Source organism: Lycorma delicatula, chromosome 2, assembly GCF_047948215.1.
Source record: "Lycorma delicatula isolate Av1 chromosome 2, ASM4794821v1, whole genome shotgun sequence".
In the NCBI taxonomy this organism is placed as follows: Eukaryota; Metazoa; Arthropoda; class Insecta; order Hemiptera; family Fulgoridae; genus Lycorma; species Lycorma delicatula.
In genome coordinates, this window is record NC_134456.1 from 76,799,412 (window position 1) to 76,821,429 (window position 22,018).

Sequence of the window (22,018 nt, forward strand, 5' to 3'; positions counted from 1 at the left end):
TTGTTACACATAATGTAAGTTATTTGTCTTCTGGATATTTTAATGATTTGGAGGAATTTATAGAATTAAATTATACAAATTAATATTTAAATCCAATTAAACATAACAGTATATGTAAGTGGTTCCCAAACTTTTGTGAGTCACGACACCCTTTTTCAATAAAGATTTTTCCTTGGCGCCCTACCCTAAGTAAAAGTATGACTACTTGTAAGTAAGAGATAAAAATAAATAAAACTCATGTATCTTCATTATTTCTTTACTTTATTAACATTAAATAAATAATTATAAATGTCTTGATTCAATTAATTATGAAGCTTTTTCAATATTTCATGGCGCCCCTGTGAAGACGCCTCGGCACACAGTTTGGGAATCACTGGTATATGTAATAATATCTTTTTGATTTATTTATGATTAATATCTTTGATTTATTAGTACATAAATAAAATCTACATGTTTATTGTGAATATATAATTTAAACAAAAAAAAATAAAATGAATTAATACATAATATAGATCCTTGCATTCAAATAAATTCAGTTGAATATATATATATATATATATATAATTAATTTTTTATTATATTTTTAATTTTTAAATAAGATAAGTTTTAATAATTTATTATTAAACAAGAAAAAATCCTAAAATGTCTGTTTTAAATTATAAAAAAAAATTGTTTTCAGTAGGTATACATAAGAATAATGTCACAAAAATGACCAATGTAATTCCGGTACTTACGCATTAATGTCACTGCAGCTACAGCTTTATTTAAAAACAAAGTAGTCAATCGGATTTCAGTGGAAAATGAACAGTCTCTTTATTAATTTTAATAAATGGTTATTTATATTTATTTATTTTAATTTAACCAAAAATTTTATAAATTAACAGGAGTGTTTTGATTATTTAAATAATAAATAATTGCAATAATTACTGAATTTATTAAATAAATACTCAAAAAATTACGATGTTAATTAGTCAAGGTTAGCGAGCGAAGCGAGCGTAGGTTAAATTTGGTTAAATTATATTTATAAAATAAATAAATATAAATAATCATTTATTAAAATTAATAAAGAGACTGTTCATTTTCCACCGAAATCCGATTGACTACTTTGTTTTTAAATAAAGCTGTAGCTGCGGTGGCGTTAATACATAAGTACCGTAATTCCTATAATGCTACTAGAATGAACTTATCTTAACTTGATTGAAATATACTCAAATACTAAACTGTTTGCTTATAAATTGGATGAAAATAATAAGACATCTTAGTTATTAAAATAGTACAACTGCTGTAAAAAGAATATATTTTTAATTTTTGTGCATATCATTTGAACTTATTCTGAATTAGGTTAAGTATACAAAAAGAAAACTAACTAATCTTTGTTTTCCTTTAATTTGAAATTATTAATTCCAGTAGTGAAGTAATTTGTGAAGCTTAACGAAAATGTGATTGAGAAATAAAGGTGATTATGTAACCTCCTTTTGATGTTTAATGTTATTTTATACAGACTTGTCTAGTTTTTAATTAACTGGCAAAAACCGTGCAATACATATCTCATTTTACTTTTTTTTAGATGTGAAAATTTCAAAGTAGCAGTCAAAATTGGCATTGTTCTTGGTAATAACGTGACTGAAACTGACAAACTGAAAAAGTTTTTGAAATAAGAAAATGTGAACGACTGTTAAAAACAACTATAAAGTCCTGAATGAAATATTTGAAAATAAGAATATGATAACTGCTGCATAGAAGAAATTAGAAATAGTATTGTTAATCATTGATTTTTAACCACGATTGTGTGCTGCTGTGTGTAAAAACCCATTAAATAATTATTTTCTTGTAACAGTGTAATTTAATGCAGCAACAAGTTTAAAGTTTTTTTTTTTTAAAAACGGAGTAGCCACTGTAGTTCTTGAATGATCTCACTAAGAATGCTGCTATAGTTCGAATCCCACCTGCTTTCACTTGCATGAGATGTTATTTTGTTCTTAATCTATTATCAAGCTTTCTTCTACAAATATAACTCACTAGAGCAACCTGGATTCAAGACCAGTCTCTAGATCTCACTCCATGTTTCCTTTCTCCAAACTCTTCTTGGATGTTTAATTTCTATTCTGGTAAGTAGACCAAAGCATTTTAATTACGCCTTCTCTACTTTTTTCTTTGCCAAAATAATTTTTGTTAGAGTTAAATAATCTTGTTCTTAACTGTGTCTTTTCTTGTTTTATGAATTACCTTTTGAGAAATTTTATCTCCACAGCCTGAAACCTGTTTCAGTATCTTGTTGTTAAGATCAAAACTTCAAATTCACAGGTTTAAGTGCAGGGTTAAGAGAAAACAAGTTTCTTTCCTCTCACCTCTTGTTTATCTTTGAACTTTTGCTGATGGCATGGTACTATACCCTTCTAGTGGAATGTAATCTCTCATTTATTTCATCATTAACATCTACATTCACAGGTCAATTGAATTGAGATGCTTTAAGAGGCCAATCTGCTCTAGGTACTTGCAATAGAGAATAAGTACTACCTGTATAACCTCTGGTACTTTTGCAACTAATAGCCATGTTTTAGTCTTAGTTAAGCTGGTGATCATGCCTCTTTTGCCCAATTCCTTTCACCAAACATTTAAGTTGTTCATTAAATCCTAACTTGAAACAGCCATGGAGCCAATATTGTCCACTAAAACCATCATCAGCTTTTCTCTCTAAGTTAGTGGCCAATTTACAGTCATCTCTATATGCCTACTATCTTCAGTAAACGTATCATTCATTATAATCATTAAAAGATAGCTCGAAGCACATCTCTCTAGTGTACTTATGACTGATATTGTACCACTGTGATTCATAATTTCCTCTTCTGATGTAGTTCAAATGCCTTCATTAAAAAACTCCAAATTAATAAAACAAATTTTTATCTCTCTCTCTCTCTTTGTTTATACCTCACTAAATACCTGTTTTATTAAATGTCTTAACTTTATCAAATGTCTTCTCCAAGTCCAAAAAGTATATTCATAGTAAAGTATATTCATATTAAATGGCTCTTTTTGCCAATTATGTGATGGTAAAGATGCAGTTTTGTGTGGTTTTACTGGGATGAAAAGGTGAAGGTTCTTCTCATCCTTATTGTGTTCTTTAATAATTGATTTTAGTTCTTTCATTGTAATGTTATTTTGGGCATTTATATGGATTTGTAATCGTACACACTTCAAGATAATTCACTCCTCCAAGCAAATCTTACAGTTGCTTCTTCCATTTCCAAGAATGTCTTGCTTTCTAGTAACAATAATTATCATTATTTTTATTGAATTTCACAAGGAAAGGGATTTCATGAGAAAGGAGAAGACTTATCCTTCCTCATTTTCTTCAGGTCTTCAAATTTCTTAAGTATAGCATCTTTTTTTTCTCTTATGCTTCCTTTGTCTCTTTTATTTTCCTCTTTCATAACTTCACTTCCACATAACTAGACCTTTCACATCCTTGTAACTGATACCTTAGGATCATTCTGCACATTTTAACAAATTTTCTTAAATAAAATTTTTGTCACTTCTAAATCCCTCTTTGGCTACTCCTGGAGTTCATACACCTCTTCATCAAGCATCCATCTGAATTTTGCTTTGAATTTATTTCCGAGGAAGTGGAATTTAATTAGTTTACAGCTTCCTTTCACTCATCTCTTCTTATCTGATCTTCATTATCATTCCTTCTGGTTTTAAATTTTTTCCTTTACAAATTTAACAAACATACAAAGATAGTGGTCAGATCCCAATTCTGGTCAGTCCTTTTCACATCTTTAAATCTCTGACAAACTTAAAATTCTGTACAATTATGCAGTTGTCTATTACTATTTGTCAAGTTAGTGATTTTACAATAAGGATGGATATCTTTACATATAAACTTTATGTTGGTTTAATGAAGTTACTGCCTACACAGAATGGCACAGTATTTCACCATTACAATTAAGATACTCTTAGTCAACCAATGACCCCCAACCAAAGGTGCTGGTCACCAAAAATCATAACCTCACTTAAACTATCATCCATCTTGTTTTCCATGTTGCATTATCATGAGTATAATCAAATAACCACTAAGGTAACAAAAATTAAAATTACTCAAATAAAAATTAAAATGATAACATACAAAATAATAATGGAAACTTCCTAGACTAAGTCTAAAAATAATAGATTTGCTTACCTTCTTTTATAAATGCCCTCTATCTCTGTCAAAACAGTCTCCTTGGGAGCACATACATTGATATCAAAGCCTCTTCTGCCCTGAAAAGCATTTGTGAAATCCCTTCTCTGAATGGCATCCAGCACCACCTAAAATTTCTTTTTGAAGTCGTCTAAAGTGTCAAAGCAGTTGTCTTTCAGCTTCAATTTTAGTTTGAGAAACAAATAAAGGTTACAGGGGGCTAGCTGTACAACTTTCATTTCTGATTATGATCCTAGAGGTGAAAGTAGGAGCATTGTTAGCCATGTCATGAAGTTCACAACACACTAACACGCTGCTGCTTTTGATCAAGTGACAGGGACTGAAAGACAAACTTTACAGTGATAGACCATGTTTAAAATCTCAGCTAACATTTTTTGTCAAGTTCAACAACCAATCAACCATGTCACACAAGCTCTGGATTGTTAAGTTATGCTTCTCATGGATGAATCACTAAATTTTTTTCACATTTAGTGGTGTATTGTGCTTGCGAGGTTACCAGAATGATCACTGTTTTCAAGTTACATTCTACTAACCTTTTTCTTTTTTCTGTTTAGCCTCCGGTAACTACCGTTTAGATAATACTTCAGAGGATGAATGAGGATGATATGTATGAGTGCAAATGAAGTGTAGTCTTGTACATTCTCAGTTCGACCATTCCTGAGATGTGTGGTTAATTGAGATCCAACCACCAAAGAACACTGGTATCCACGATCTAGTATTCAAATTTGTATAAAAATAACTGGCTTTACTAGGACTTCAATGCTGGAACTCTCGACTACCAAATCAGCTGATTTGGGAAGACGCGTTTACCACTAGACCAACCCGGTGGGTTACATTCTACTAACCTAGAATGAGCATGCCATTAAAGAATCTGTGTTCAAGCAGATAAATCTTCATTATAAACTTCATAAAGTATTTTTAAGCTTCACACAAATTTTTTTGCAAACTTGTTGCTCAAATTTATAGGCTGTTGCAGTTAAGTAATACTGCAAGGTTATGAAATTGTATCTCTAACTTGAGAATATGTACACATGGCACACTTGGCAAACTGACAGAATAGGCTTGTTTGTATCCTGTACAGTACTGTCACTGTTCAGGAGCAGATCTAGAGTCTAGAAACATTCTGATATTACCTCTTACTAACACTACATTAGAATCCCTTAAACAATGTTTTACGTAGAATCAAAAGCTGGAAGATAACCTTACATGATCTCTTTACAAAGCAGGTTCAAAATGTTACTGGAATTGCCTGATACGTTTAAAATAGCAATTGTAATAAGGAGATTTTTTATTTTTATATTGGCAGCACTCATGACATGACATAGACATGAAATAAGTTTCCTGTTTTGTATACAATACTAAATTGTTAAAAATATATTAATATTATTATTAACATTACCGATTAGGAGCATCATCTTCGTTACTCGATGTTGATATGGATTCTTGATTTTCAACTTGAGTTCCATAACCACAGTCAGACAGTTCTGATGATGCACATTCCTTCTTTACGATTCCTGTTCCGGCACTTGTACTAGTTCCTCCTTCACTACTAGTCCACGACCACATGCTATGATGACTCTGTCAACAGATTTTATAGTCCTAATCAGCTTCAAATGGAAGCTAAAAAAAATGTGTAAAACTGGTGCATTAGACCAAAAGAAAAATAATTAAATTATGATAACATGAAACATATTTTACACTCAATAACAATTATTTACATGTTAATTTAATTAATCACTAGCGCTTAACCTCGCAATAATGCTACACACTGTTACAATTATTATTATAAATTATTACACTGTCTAAATTTTTTGATACATTTCATCAGCACTTACTGAAGTAATTATAAAAGGTTATATTCAATTATAAAAGGCTTATTCTTCAGCTCAAAAATACCCCTAAAAATGACTTAAAGTTTTCATTAAATTAAATTTTTAGTCATTAAATTTTTCATATGTTATAATTTTTTGCAAAAATGACTTTAAACAACATAGAGAAATTTGGTAATGATGATTTGGGTATGATGGTAAGTTAAGACTGCAAGACTCTTTAATTTAAATCATACGACGCCGCAATCCTGACTTATGAATCAGAGACTTGGACATGGGAGGATACGTTAAAAAACAGAAAACAGGCTACCAAAATGAAATTTAAGAGAAGAATATTAGGAAAACTAGCATCGATAGAGTATAATGATATGATAAGAAGGGAAGTTGGAATCGAAAGCTTATTAGAGGAAACTGAGAGAGGTAAATTAAGTCAGTATGGTCTGGTAAACAGAATGGGAAATGAGACTGCCAAAGAAAATTCTTCTGTACAGAGAAACTGTGAGAGATGGAGAAGGAGACCAAGGGAAAGGTGGGTTAAGAATGTGATGCAGGGAAAGCAGTAAGGGAATGATGGTGTATGGGGAGGGAGTGATGGTGGAAGATGATGGTAAATGACATAACCCAAGTTAACTAGGATAATGGGAATGGACAATGATGATGATGATGATGATGAATTCTTTGCAACAGCCTATGATTTCAGTCGCAATTTTGCATTTGGTTATGCTTAAGCCAACCATTTTTAAGAAGAGTAATTAAATTAAGCCCAATAACAAAATTAATATGTCTGTGAAGTTTATGTTTCAAAGTACATTTTAATAATTAAAGATACTGGACTGTGCATTTCAAATCAGACGAATTTATTTATTTTGATAAAGAGTTTGGTCTTTTAACCTCTATTCTTCTACTTTAAAATGATGCACCTGAAAATCCTGGATGCATCTAATTCTTATTAGAGTATACAAAAAGAGACCTGCTTAAAATCATAGATGAGATAGTTGGTAGTAGAATATCTCTTGACAAAAGCATGAGTATCAGATAGGTTCTGAGCAAGATAATAAATTCCCTACCTATCCTGATTGAAAGTAATCTCTAAAAATGTATTGCCTCTTCTTCTGCCCTCTTAATTCATTACCTTGCTTCCCTTCTTCTGTGGATGGTATCATGGTATGTATTTATTTAGCCAGCTAAATTTAATTTTCTACTGTACACCTTTTATCAGCCAACAGGATAGCCATTTCTTTCATAGGACTCACTGAAGTGATGAATCTGCCAATGGAGTTTTGGTTAAGCCAAATGAATGATAGAGGTAATAACTGAATAACATTTTCTGGTAGATGTGAACCAGAAGGCCCTTCTAAGATTTAAAATCTAAAAAATCAAGCAGCAATCTAAAAAAATCAATTTGGAAGAATAAAAGCAGCAATCATTTGTACCAGGCTTCATAAGCAAATTGTTTTTAAGATATGAAGAAGTTTAAATTACATCAAAATTTATATGATATCAAAAATATAATCACTGATAAAATTAATGTAATAATAGAAATACTAATGATTTAATTTTAATTTTTATTTTACTTGAGTATATGTTCTATAATTTGCTTCTGAGTAATATTATGACCAAGTTCATAAATAATCTGAAAAGATACACTCTGTCAAAGACATAAGATAAATAATTATTTATTACTAGGAGCATTTAACAATTTGTTTTTTTTTACTTCTATTAATGCTATTTTATTCACTATCTAAGAACTTAAATAGTATAGTACTTAGATACTCGCATTCAGGTATACATAAATAAATTATATTGCTTTGACAATTGCAGTACAAAGTTTTCTTTAAATATTAACTGAGCTCTATAATCTAAGAAATATAACAATTACAATAACATAAGATACAAAGTTTATCACAATTGGGCAGCCTAAAAAAGTAAGGAGTAAAGCGTTTCTCACAGAAATAAGCGCCGCTTCCCATAAGGACTGCATGTATAATGAGAGAACACAACTCTTGGTAGCAGTAGTACCTTTTATTTTTGTTTATTTTATAAACAGACTTTTTTGGCAATTATAGATAAGGATTAAAATAGTACTGTGAATAATTTATTCATTTTTTTTTTACTTTTTAGAAAAAGAAAAATAATTTACTTGTACATTATATTTTCTTACAGAGTAAATCTTTTGAATTAATAAGATAAATTAAATGAAAAATTAACTACGTAAAAATTAAACTAATCAACTAAATAAAAAAATTATCATATATTTTTTACATTTTAACATACCTTAGCATCAAAATGATTTACATCAGTAGCTTCACTGGTTCTTTCCTTTTTTCCTTGAGATTTATTAGATATAAAATGCTTTCGATTTGATGACTGAATTTTGCGATCTGCTATTCTACAGGAATTAAAACCCTAAAAATATTTAAACTATATTAAAAAATGAATATGTAAACTGGACTAAAGTAATTTACATGTTTTCACTTGTAAATATGATAAAATTATTGATTAAAAAGAAGAAAATCACTTATGTATGATCAGCTAACTAATAACATTGAGAAACTAGTGAAATTCTTTTATTTACAAAGTTAGATAAGAAAATGAAATTAATTTTTAATAACCTCCAACACGCCCAACAGCATATGAGAATATTCAGAATAAGGCTAAGCATGATTAGAAAAATTACTTTTTCACAGTTGGCAGCACTACCATGCTATCATGGTCTACTTATACAGTAGTAGGCTACTGTATAAGTTAAACACAGTAGTAGGCTACTGAGTTTACTAGGCTTCTGTTGTAGTGAATTATAAAATGACCATATCATTTAAATTACAAATCCCACCAACTGCATACAGAAATATAAGTTTTATAATATAATTCTTCAGTGCAACAGGAAAAAGCTATTGCTAAAATTCACTACCAAATGGTATCTGTCTAGGATAAATATGGTATGATTAGGGAAAACATGACAAAATGGTGTCATAAATTTAAAATAGGAAAAAGTGATATTTATGTTTAGAAAAATAAATATTTGTGAATATGCAAATTCACAGAACCAAAATTCACAAATTATACAAACAATTTATTTTAATGTAATTATAGAATTAAATACCAACTGAAGATGTGGGATCCCATGAAAATTGATTCTTAGAATTAATATGGTAAGTTTAACTTATCTATTTATTTACTGTGTTTTTTGGTGATTTAAATTTTGTTTAATATTTTATTAGCACAGTGGTCAATATGTTAATGAATGACTTCAATTTTCAGAAATAAAAAAATATAAGTAAATATATAAAATTGCATGCTTCAATGTAATTTGATACAGAATGTTTTTTACCAGTTTATTTTCATCAGTCATACCTCTAACAATGAATAAGAAAATCAACAGAAGACAAGTAGGATGGGAATTAAATGTTAATAAAAATGCTACAGACTGGACTGAGTAAAAGTAATTTACTCAGTTTTATGAAAAAAAGTATAAAATCTATTTAGTATTTTATACTTTTTTTCATAAAACAGTATATTAAGAAACAATTTAGAACACAGTTTTACATCCAAATAATTAATGAAACAAATATTTTTCCAGAGCCATTGTGTTAACTTGAAAAACAATCAATAAAAAAAAGTGATACTGGATATTTCGCTAAAAAAATATTGATTGTTACCTCTAAAAGGTCTCTGGAAGAAAAAGAGGTTCATTAATTTAAAAGTGAGCAGTTCAAAAATAATAATTTTAATATAAATACTATACAGCTGTCTGTCAGCTTGATATGTCCCCAATGTAGTCTTGAAAATTCACTTTTTATCATCAAAAACTATAACCGAACAGAATTAAATATATATCCTTTTTATATTTCACAGTAAAATATAATATTATATATATATATATATTCTATCAAATATATATATATATTTGACAGTTAATTTTGTGAGTAGTTTTTAAAGGAGTAATGTTAAATTATAGATATTAAAATAAATAAGTTAAACAAATAATTATGCTTATGTGTACCCTATTACTCTTATACTTTTATTAATTAAAAAAAAATCAGTCTTTCATAGCATTTTTAATAGAATGAATGCTGGTTGAGTCTTATCAACCATTACTCATTTACTAGATGATGAAAGTGCCTCCTATGATAAAATGGAAATGACCAAATGTATATCAGTTAGTAAAAATGATAAAAAACTATCCTAAACATTAATACCTAAAATAAATCAATTTATTTTAAATTACCTGTTTCATTTCACTACTTTTCATACTTTCTCCAACTTCTATTTTTGAACTTTTATGCTGGACATCATTACTCCCACCATTGTCTGAAGAGTCAGAGGTAGGATCTGACATCATCATAGATGATGAAGAATCACCAGATCCTTGATCCTGAAAGTATTTTTTAAATCAATTGTGAACCTTTTGAATTCAAAACTCAATGAACTCTTTTTTTAACTAAAAAATAAATAGACGATAAATTTTCAGATAATTATAATAATGTTCAAGATACTGGCATTCATAACATTAAAAGTGGATAAAATAAAATAAAAATTAAAAATATATAAATAATTATACTGAAGAAGGAAATAATATAGTATAAGTCAGAATTAATAAAGTAGGTATATGAAAGTAAATAGCAGTAATTCCTTGGTTACAGTTTATAAAGTGAACTAATTTATATATAAATGTTAATGAGTCCTTAAAAACCATTCTTAAGAATAAAACATTACTGACAACATAAAATACATCACTGTTCACTGAAGTATATTTTTATTTACTTCCATAAATAAATAACATACTTAAATACATTTATACGCATCGATAAAATACTGCATAATTTTTACAGACAAAATTATACATAATTATACAGACAAAAACGTACCCAAAAATAAATCTATTAATTATTATTCAGGTAAACAAAAATAATATTTTAGAATGAAAAATCCACTATTCATTCTATTAAAATTGTTTTGTGATACAAAGAAAATCATAAATGTAAGAAATTCATTATATAAATTACTAAACAGATGCTTTACTTAAACACATTGCAATCCAAAACTAGTAAGATATACCAAAAATTATGCAGAATGAAAGTTTATTTACTATTACACCAAATAGTACTCAAAGATAAATCATTTCTTGAGAAGTAATAAAACCATTTTTACAAAATCTTGGTTAAATTATTTATACAATAATTCAGGACATTCATTTATAGATTAAATCTGGTATTTTTAATCAATCTTGCATTATGTGTTCATGTGATTATACTGGAGTAACATTTAAGTTTACCAATTTAAAGAAATAATAAATTATGGAACTTAAAATAATGTTTTATAACCCAGCAGACTTAAATGATTTAATCTCTCATTAGTTGATCCTAAATAACAAATGATTACACTTTTATATAAAAATTTCTGGGTAACATACTTTTCTATAGTGTGAAATGATACTGGAAGAATCTGCCAGTAAGTAAAAATTTAAATAATTCTATCAAAGGTAGTAACTAGCCAGTTTTTACAGCTTGGGAAATTTATTATTTTTAAGCCTTAAAATTTCAAGATATAATTTTGAAATTACATCTTGAAATTTCTTTTGCCATTATACTTTTTTTGTAATTTACTAATTCCCTATAGAATAATGAAAATAAATGTTTAAATAATTTAATAATTTATGTTTAAATAATTATGTTTAAATAGTTTAATTAATGATTTATATGACGAATTGCCTTTAGCTAATAAAATAAAATGTATATAAGTCTACATCACTTTAAAACTATAAAAATTTAAAATGACAAACTGAACCAAATTTAATAATGCTTTCAAAACTCACTTCATAATGGTTGTATTTGCTCTTATAGCCTTCTTCAGTGACAAATATTATGTTCTTATCTTGGCATCAGCTGAAATTAATGATGAAAATTTTTTGGGGTTTGGCAGAACACAAATATAATTGTAACCGCAAAATAATCGGGATATCAAGTTTTTTTAGATATGACCGGTCGTGACCTTGAACTAATGTGCACAACGCCTCTGCGCTACTGTCAGTCAGTGCAATGGTGACAGTTCAGTAGAAAGTACAGTGCGTTTTGTGGTTAGTGGATTATAAATCAGTTATAACTGTTCAAAGGACTTTTCAGCGTGTTTATGGCAATGATCCCCTCATGCAAACAGCAGTAGACGGTTGTGAGAGCAGTTTAAAGAATCTGACAATGTGAAAGTTGTTTCAGAAGCCCTAAAAATCAACTGAACGAGAAAGTAATGTTGCTGTAATGTTTCAACAAGATGGTGCACCTCCACAGTTTAGCCTAGGCATTCAACATACTCTCAATGAAAGATTTGCTGATCATTGGATTGGTAGAGCCGGACCAGCCCTACCAAAGCACATGACATGTGCTAAAAATTAAATTTTCTACAATTTCGATAATGGATTTTATGCGTTTATTAAACATTAAGAAAGTTTTTGTATTACAAAAGTAAAAAAGTACGTTTTTAGACAACAAACTTTAATGTTTTACATTGTATACTATGAAAATGACTCGAGATATGGTTCTGGAATCTGTTTTATTCAATTTTTCAGGTTAAAAATTATAAGAAACCATCAAGTTTGCCCCTTAATTTGGTTTTCTAGCCCAGGAAGAGTCTATCCAGGAGTCAAAGCAAAATCTTTCACTAGCCGTAACTCAATAACTGAGCATTTCTGGACCCATGTTTATAGAAAGTAAATGAGCTAGCAAGTATCATTATTAGCAAGTAGAATGAGCTAGAAAGTGCCGGTAACACTACATGAATAACTGCATATATTCTGGAAAATTTGTTACCAAAACATATGGTTTGTCAGAAAAAGTAGTTCTTGACACCCCCAGTACAGTAGTTATAAAAAAGTACTTATAATTTTGACAGAGCCACCAGCAAATTTTTCATTAGAAAAAACTCATTTGTTGGGCAAAATCAGGAAAAAAAGAAAAAATCATCCACAGGATGATTTTCTTCCTGTGAACTTTTGTTCCAACAAAAGTTATCAAAAGTTGAGGTTATTGGTAAGCAAAATGAAAAAGGCATTGCAATTGGCAAGTGGAAAGATAAACATGATTATTATTTCTTGGCTACAAAGCACATGTTAGAGAGGGTGACCACTAGGTCACCCTCTAGGGTGACTATTTCAATCACTAGTATGACATTTCTGATCAAATGGCATGCTATTTCACACCTTTGTGCAGAACAATTCAGTTGTTCCATAAAATAGCTTTTGAGCTTTTACTAATAAAATTTGTGATGAACATTAGTTTAATTTATAATAAATTTTTAATTTATAAAAAATTCAGATATCTGAGTTCAGAGAGTAATAGTTTTACAAATGCCATATATAGACAAGGACTATAAATCAAGTCAACCAAAATGAAGCAGATTCTGAAGATTGTCAGTTTCTTTAATAGAACACTAAGAAAGATAATCACAAGTGTCAAATAACAGCAAATGTATATTTTGCTGTGAAAAAATCTCAAGAAAGGAAGGGCAAGTTGAAGCCCAGAAGAGAGCAAAATTTGTGTTACCAAAGTGTAATATTTGTGAAAAGTTTATATGTATTCCTTGTTTCCCTGCACAACAAAGAGTAAAAAAAATTACAAAAATCTTTTTTTTTATCAAAAATGTAATTACAAAAACATTTCAAAACAAAAAAAGTATTATATTATTATTATAAATAATTTAATATGAATATAATAACCAAGATCACCAATGCTACTCACAGCACATAAATGAAAAAAATAAAATTCTATCTTCCATATTCCTATGCCATGAGTGATGCCAATGAATTAATCTTTTTTACACACACACACACACACACACACACACACACACACACACACACACACACACACACACACACACACACGCATGCATGCATGCATGCATGCATACACATACACACACGGGGCTTCTACTAACCCAATTAACTTTGATAAAATTGGTTAATAGAAAACCTCTACTATTTGTAATGTGATAAAGTTAGAACTATTTCAGCAAGCCTATGTTTTTGACAGATTATTTTGGAATAATAAGCTAGAAATGGGTCAGGTTAAGTGTGCATGTTTCTGGCTGTTAGATTGTACTGTATTGGCAAAATTTCTTGTATATTTTTGAGAAGCATGATATTGTTTCTTATTTGACTTAAATGATTCTGGGTTACAAATGTGATGTAGCAGCAGTAGACTGTTAAATTACTCCTCCCTGGGAAAGGATTACAGATTTTTTAAAACTCATTGAATTTACAACTTTGCATAAATAAAATGTAATACATATTTTTGTTATCTTTTCTTATGAAAATTTACATTACAAAATCTATACTGTTACATTATATTCTATTTTTCTGTTACATGGTCTGTTTTAATTAAAGTTTATGTAAACACTAACACTGGTCCAACAGTAACATAACACTTTATCAATATACAAGTTTAATAATATTTATACACGATATTGTATTGTTATTTATAGATTTAAATTCAATAGTTATCATATGATTGATTATTTAACCTCAATAAAAATAAACAAATAATGATTATAGGGGAAACTCCAAAAATCTATAGGAAACTTATTTTTTTAGTTTATAAAAAAATTATCACTGCTACAATTAAAACAAGATTCCATTACATTTAAACACATTGAGCAGAAAAAAACTACAAATGTGTTAAGTAATTTTACAGTACTAATCTTAATGTAATGTTATGTAATTTATCTCAAATAGTTTAAATTATTGCAAAAGAATTCTAAACAAAAAAAAAACATGTTTTGCTGCAAATATATAAATTATAAATCCCCAAAAAGTTTTAGAATTTAGATGAAATTTCAGAAAATTGTTCAATTGCAGTTAATGGATTATTAATAACATTTTTATAAAATAATACCTTATATAGATAAAATTATTAACACTAAATATTTACTTTTTTATATTTAAGTGATAAATTATTTTAAATTTCAGTAGTGATTAAATAATTTCTACTTTTCATGTGTAAAAAAACGAAAAATTTCTAAGATTCTTACTTCTAAGTTTCAAATATATTTTATTTAATAAAAGAAAATAATTTTAAAATCTGCTTTATAGTTATAATTATATATTTGCTGTTAATGATATTTAGGCATTTTACATCCTCAACAATAAGAATTGGTCATTGGTCGGTCCCAGTGACATACATTTGAATCAGATTTTTATTTCATTAGTACCTTACAAACATTCTGTTAGAGAATGCTCAACTTTTTATATTATGATACCCATATACATATTCCCATATACATATATTTTATTTAATAAAAGAAAATAATTTTAAAATCTGCTTTATAGTTATAATTATATATTTGCTGTTAATGATATTTAGGCATTTTACATCCTCAACAATAAGAATTGGTCATTGGTCGGTCCCAGTGACATACATTTGAATCAGATTTTTATTTCATTAGTACCTTACAAACATTCTGTTAGAGAATGCTCAACTTTTTATATTATGATACCCATATACATATTCCTTAGATAGCAATTTAAATCTTAATTGATCCACTGCAACTGCTATGAAATCATGAACATATAAAAGTAGTTAAAATTTAATAAATTCGACAGAAATAGCCTCTTTTTATATAATATATATGCTGAAATACTAAGTCCATATAAATAAATATAAAGATATATGGGATTTCATAAATTAATTATTAAAAAGTAATAATTGTTTTTTTTTTTTAAGTAACAAATAAATGACTTCCAAAAAAACCCAGTAAATGCAGTCCACAATGTTAATGTTAATCAAAATAAATATTAAAACAAAAAATAAAAATAGATTTTAATAAATTAATAACACTGATCAATAACAATTATAATTAATGTAAAGTAAATCCTAATCTAAGTGAGAGTCTATATTTCATGTATTTAAGAAAACACACAAAAACTTATAAGCAATTATCTTCTAATTTATTAAAATTTACAACTTTTTTAAAATAAATAAATAAATAAAATAAAAATGCCAGCTGCATTATTCAAATTCAATTCCTAATTGTAAAACTATATGAAACAAAAATTTTAAGTTTATTTTTGAGACAATTTTGATTGGAATAAAAAGATTATGAAATTTTTAAAAGGTTCAACAGTTTAAGTTTATATGTTCTTTTTTAATGTAAAAAATAAACAATGAAGAACAAATCAGCATTTCTCACACTTATTTTGTAATATATGACTGGCAAACATTAAGGGATGATACATTTTTAGTAATATGATACAATGAATGGTATTAAAATATATAAACTTCAGTTTAGGTCTAACTGAACCAAATTTTACAAGCAAAATTATTGATGTTTTAATAAATTTAATTATCATTTCAGAGGGAATATAGTGTACTTATACTATTTGTTTAAAATTGGCAGCTGATCTCCATAGCAGAGTGGTAGCATCTCAGCCTATAATTCTAGAGATCCCAGGTTCAAATCCTGATCAGACATGGCATCTTTCATACACTACAAAAATTACATTTCATATTCCTACATATAAGCTTCGAGCTTATGTAATGAATTAATTCATAAAGCAAAACAATAAACTGTTTACTGATTAGTAATCAGTAAACTAATTACTAACTGTAAATAATAATTTAACAAAAAAAAAATGAAATTAATATGTGAGAGTTAAAGATTCATATGACAAGTGAACAGTTACTTGTTCCTAATGCTGTCACCATCACAGGATGGGAAAACAGTGTAATGTACTTTCAAATATGCGCTTTAATGGAAATCAACCAAGTTATAAGGCTGTAATATATTCATACAGTCCATATATAAATATTTAATTCATATAAATATGGATTTTTTCTAAGAGCAAGTTTAAGGCTTATTATTCAGTTACACCTCTTAACGATATTATGAAAAAAACATTTTTACTCACAACATACCTTAAAAATTATAAATAATTTCATCAAAATAAATGCAGACATATGCATCATATGTTTGCATTGACAGAAACAAGCTTTCTGTCAATTAAGCAATGAACACAACATTTATATAGCAGATATGACTGATATGACATTCTCTATTCTTAGAGCTGAAATTTTAATATTAAATTGTATGAAAATATTTTTAATTTAAAAAGCTCTGAGGTATTGTTATATAATTAAAATTTATTACATAGTGCATGTTATATTGTATATATTTTTCATGAGCTTGAAAAATGTATACCGATCACTGAAAGTACACTGTTGCGTGTTCATTATTCTATAAATTTAACAGAATTCAATTAAAAGCCATAAAAAATTTACATAATTTTCAAAAATTACTTATAAAAACAGTAAAACTATTAATTAAAAATACTGAACTGAAAAAATTTCTGGTAATGAAAAAATTATCTTATCATTAAGAGTTTTTGCAAACTTCATTAATAATCCTTATTTTATTTTTCCTGTACTGAGCTTCCATCCTATGAAGTTTAATGATTTAAACGTGCTAATAAATAAGAAACATAGTAAAAATACCTTTACCAATGAAAAAGGTTATGCTGAAACATAACAACTGTTAAAAAAATTAAAAGTAAAGATGTAAATGAAGAATTTAGTTCTGACAGTCCAAAGTCGTTAGCAAGAACATGACATAATCAGAGAGTAATAATTATAGGTGATAAATTATTTATTTGAAAAGCTAAGCTATCTTTAAGTTAACAAAAAAAAAAAGGCTGTACAAAAAATACCTAGCTTGATCAGGTATTAAGAGAACATTTTAAAGTTCTTGATTTGGTTAATGTCTCATATAATTATAAAAAGGGCATTAAGTAAGTATACTTCAGGAATTTCCAATAACTCTTATAGCAACAGAAATTTGTTCCAGTAAACATAAATAAAAATTCCATAATTCTCAACACTAATTATAATTTTATATTGTCACAATATCAACATAAATACTAGTTTGTTATTGATAATTTATGTAAATTAATGAAACAGCTTATGAACATTAATTCTCTTAAAATAGGGGGGGGGGACAGTACCTAAAATGCATTAAGTAAATAAATGGGTAAAAAATTAAAATCTGCAAAAAACAATCATATTCAACTTTCTAACTGCTCCATATTTTAATAAACAGAACTGTTACATCAATGTTGCCAGATTGTAAAACTACACGTGATCAGTAAAAAACACAACTGATTTTACTTTGTTGTACGAAGTAAAGGAACTCAAAAATAATTAGTTGTAGAATGTTGAAGTTTTGGATTTAGGACTGCTGTAACTCTAGCTGCACCTTCCCTTTTGATTGCAATCGACAATACCAAAAGTGTCCAAAAAAGCCCAAAATCTAAAAACGTTTGAATTTTGGACTTTTTCTTAACTGTAGTGATCATCAGCCCTCATTAACAGCTTTTCAACAATATATCATAAGTGGTACTTATTTTTATTAGTTCCACAGTTATAGCCAAATCAAATTTTAATTAATGAAATATTTGGATCATACAAGGGGAAGATACATGGTTTCAAATCTGACTTTTTCCTCTTTTTTTTAAATTTAAATATATTGATTTATTAATAACTATTAACCTCTGACTGTAAATAAAATGTGTATATTAATTTAATAGGCATACAAGGAAGTCATGTAATGTCCACATCATATTTTTATGTTATTACAAAGATTCTCCTGATAATTAGCACAGCTTTATTGATTTAGTGGCCATACACAGCTGTCCCATCCTTGTGTAGCTAGTATACTTTCAGCATGTTATATCTAGCCAGAATATATAGTTAATTAGAACCTAACAATAGAATGACTGCAGAAGACAATATTGAATTAACATGATTATAATTAAATATAAATGTCCAGTTGATTGGTCCAACTGGATATTAAACTGTCTTATCTTTCACGTAGGAAGATAAACAATATCTGTATATCACTCTTAAAACCCAATGATGATAAGGTACGGCTGATATTTAGGAACAAAAAAATCTCATAAGAATAAAAATTGTCAGATTCTTACATTCACGACAGGTGATTAAAAAGAGCATTACAAATTTTTTTAAGACTTATATGACAGAAGGATAGTTCATCAATATGGATTTATTTCTAAAACATAACAAATAAATAACTTTGAAGTAATTTATAAATAATACTGAAAATAAAATGACTGCTTTTTGAAGCTGGAGTTATGTTAAATGATATTTACATAGCTCTATCAACACAAGATAGAAAAATAACACCTATAAATCAGTATTTTATTATAAAAAAGGTTCACTGATATTGATGTAACATAGTTAATAAACAGCAAACACATTAATATAGTAATTTCCATGTTCTTTGCCAGTCTCTCATATTAGAGATTTAAGGAAATCCAATTGCACAATCATTATAAAATTACTGAAAACATTAATAAATAAAAATCAGAGTAAAATTAGTGGTATACATCAAATTGTGACAAGCAAAATAAAGGTATTTACTGAATCCAGGTATTTAGCTACAATCCAGGTATTTTTTGTACAGACCTCTTTACATGGAAACAGATTTACAGAATTTAAAAACTTCTACAGTTGAATAAAAAAGAGTAAGAAATTTAATGTTTATAATAAGAGTGAAAGGCTAAACAATTAATGATAGATTTTGAAGATCAAAAGGTCTTACCCAAAATTTGAAAATCTTACCCAGATCCACAAGAATTCTCCTGACAATATGGGACCAAATGCTGCTTTGGAACTAACTGAAACTAACTGAAGTGGAATGGTACCTTAAATAGTATATAAAGCCTATTTATAACTATTATAAACAAAGAAAAAAATTATATTCTATATAGGAGTTCTGATAACTAAGTTCATTAACTTCATTCAACTGCAATAGTGTGTCTGGATCAAATTGCAGAGATATGATCTTTATATACATTATATATTTAATATATATATATAAAACTTGTTTACAGCAGAAAGGGGTAGATTAATTCATTGCATTGATTTGCTATATATTCCAGTATTTTTTATAACAGTGCAAAAACTGGAAGAAAAAGAAGAAACAAATGAGTTATTTTCTCTGATAGTAATGATGCTTATCATAATTATCTCAAATGATTGTTAATCATTTGCTTGTAATGATATTTATCAAACAGCTGTGGTGAAAAGAGTTAAGGTGTCACTTGTAGATTAATCTCACTTGCACTTTGGCATCTAATACACAACTATAAATTTGAGTCTGTTAAGAAAGTAATGGAAAATGAATCACTTCTTTCCTCAATTTCTGACTAAGTCTGACATGAAATGACTTGTCAAGTCACCTTTAACCATTACAATTTTGTTAATGCACAAACATACATGATCTTGACAAACGCTTTCTTTCTGTTCATAACACTACTTGAAATGTTAGCAGCTGACATGTATGAATTTCCAAAATACTGTTGTATAACTTATGATTTATAGCAATGTGAAAAGCTGAATCTAAATTTTAAATCATAAAAGTAAGAATTTTAAATGGGCCTACAAGAAGAAATTAATAGGAAAATGTGAATTTAAAAAAAGGAATGTAATATTGAATAATTCAACTTTTATTTACAACAAATAAATGCCAATTACATTTGAATTTTAATTCAATAATGAACATGTATGAAAAAAATTGCAGTAATGGAAGGTTAGAAAGAATTTCTAAGGTTATTCATCCATTTCATGTTTGCTACTGTTAGTTAGTAATGACAAAACTGAGCAAAACAATGGTGGATGTTATTGTGTAGTAAAAACATAATCGAATTCTGGGTCAAAAAAAGTTGTAAACTGTCAGAGATATTTCTGATAGTTTATAACTGAAGATTGAAGGGGCAGTTTAGTGAGAATACACTATCAACTGTTAGTGTAAACAACTGTTAGTGTATACAAGTAAAGCAATGTTTAAAAACAGTAGAGGGTAAAGTAAATGAGTAATGATGAAAGACTTTCACAGCAGATGCTTCCATTTATCGTGATCAACTTGCATAACAGATGGGAACATCAACATGTTGAGGCGCTCAACCATCCACGTGAGAAACATCATTCATTCAGGCGAGCAGAGATTGTGTTTCTGGCCTAGAATACTGAACATTAGTGAAGATAGAAACAATCTCAAAAACTATCTTTGATACTTGAAATATGCTGGGGGGTAATGGATTCCATTTGTTAACAGATGAACAAAAATTATATGCCTGCAAATTGCACAAACTTTATTGTTGCAATATTATCAGGAGGAAATTCTATTTTGGCATCTAATTAACAGAACATGGATGCATAATTACTGCATGCCTAAGAACAAATATATTTTGATTCCATTGGGACAAGCAGGGTCTCTAATAAAAAAAAAAATTAAAAACAGAGCTGTCACTTTGGACGATTATGACGATCTTCTGGAACTATAAAGGAATGTGCTCTATGTAAATTTTCTCAGAGAAGAAACATTAAATATTAGCTGGCAATTCTCAAATGACCAGTGAAGACTATCATCAATGGTTCTGATCCTGGACTACCGTTAGGAACAAAAGATACAAAAATCTCCATACTACAGGATAATCCCTAACCACATGTTACTTGTTATCTTTCATAGATTGAAATGGAACCTTATTCCACATCCTCCATATAGTCTGGATCTTCTATCATCAGACAATCAATCTTACAATGATATTTGTGAGAAAAAAAAGTTTGGCAGTAGTGAGAACGTGATTCAGGCTTTGCTTAGAAGTAGTGACACATACAACCAAAAGATTTCTTCTGAAATGCATCCAGAAGCTTTCAGAATATCGGTTCAAGTTTAACACAAGCCACAGTAAAAACTATGTTGAAAAGTACCTTCAGTTTTAGTAAATAGATCATGTTTTTTAAACCAACAGAAAAAAGTATTCTGTACGAACAAAAAAAAAAAATACAATTACTGATATGATGAAAGACGCCATGAGTGAGATCAATGAGGAAAATGGACACTTACAAAAACTGGTAAAATTAAGGCTTGAATTAAAGATTACCAAGATTGAGCAAAATGAATGAAGGAAAAGTTCTACTGACTG

The 22,018-nt window shown here is 28.2% G+C and overlaps 1 protein-coding gene across 3 annotated transcripts in view; it reads right to left on the reverse strand.

Annotated features, from left to right (window-relative positions):
- Window positions 1-22,018, reverse strand: part of tim (timeless) — a 170,669-nt gene that overhangs the window by 49,355 nt on the left and 99,296 nt on the right. For all 3 annotated transcript variants that reach the window (XR_012755077.1, XM_075355573.1, XM_075355574.1), the window contains exons 8-10: window positions 10,259-10,405; window positions 8,305-8,436; window positions 5,601-5,779 (exon numbers count right to left, since the gene is read on the reverse strand). Coding sequence is in view for 2 of the 3 variants with exons in the window: in XM_075355573.1 (XP_075211688.1) it covers window positions 5,601-5,779; window positions 8,305-8,436; window positions 10,259-10,405 (458 nt within the window). In the remaining variant the exon portion in view is untranslated. The remainder of the gene's footprint in view (window positions 1-5,600; window positions 5,780-8,304; window positions 8,437-10,258; window positions 10,406-22,018) is intronic.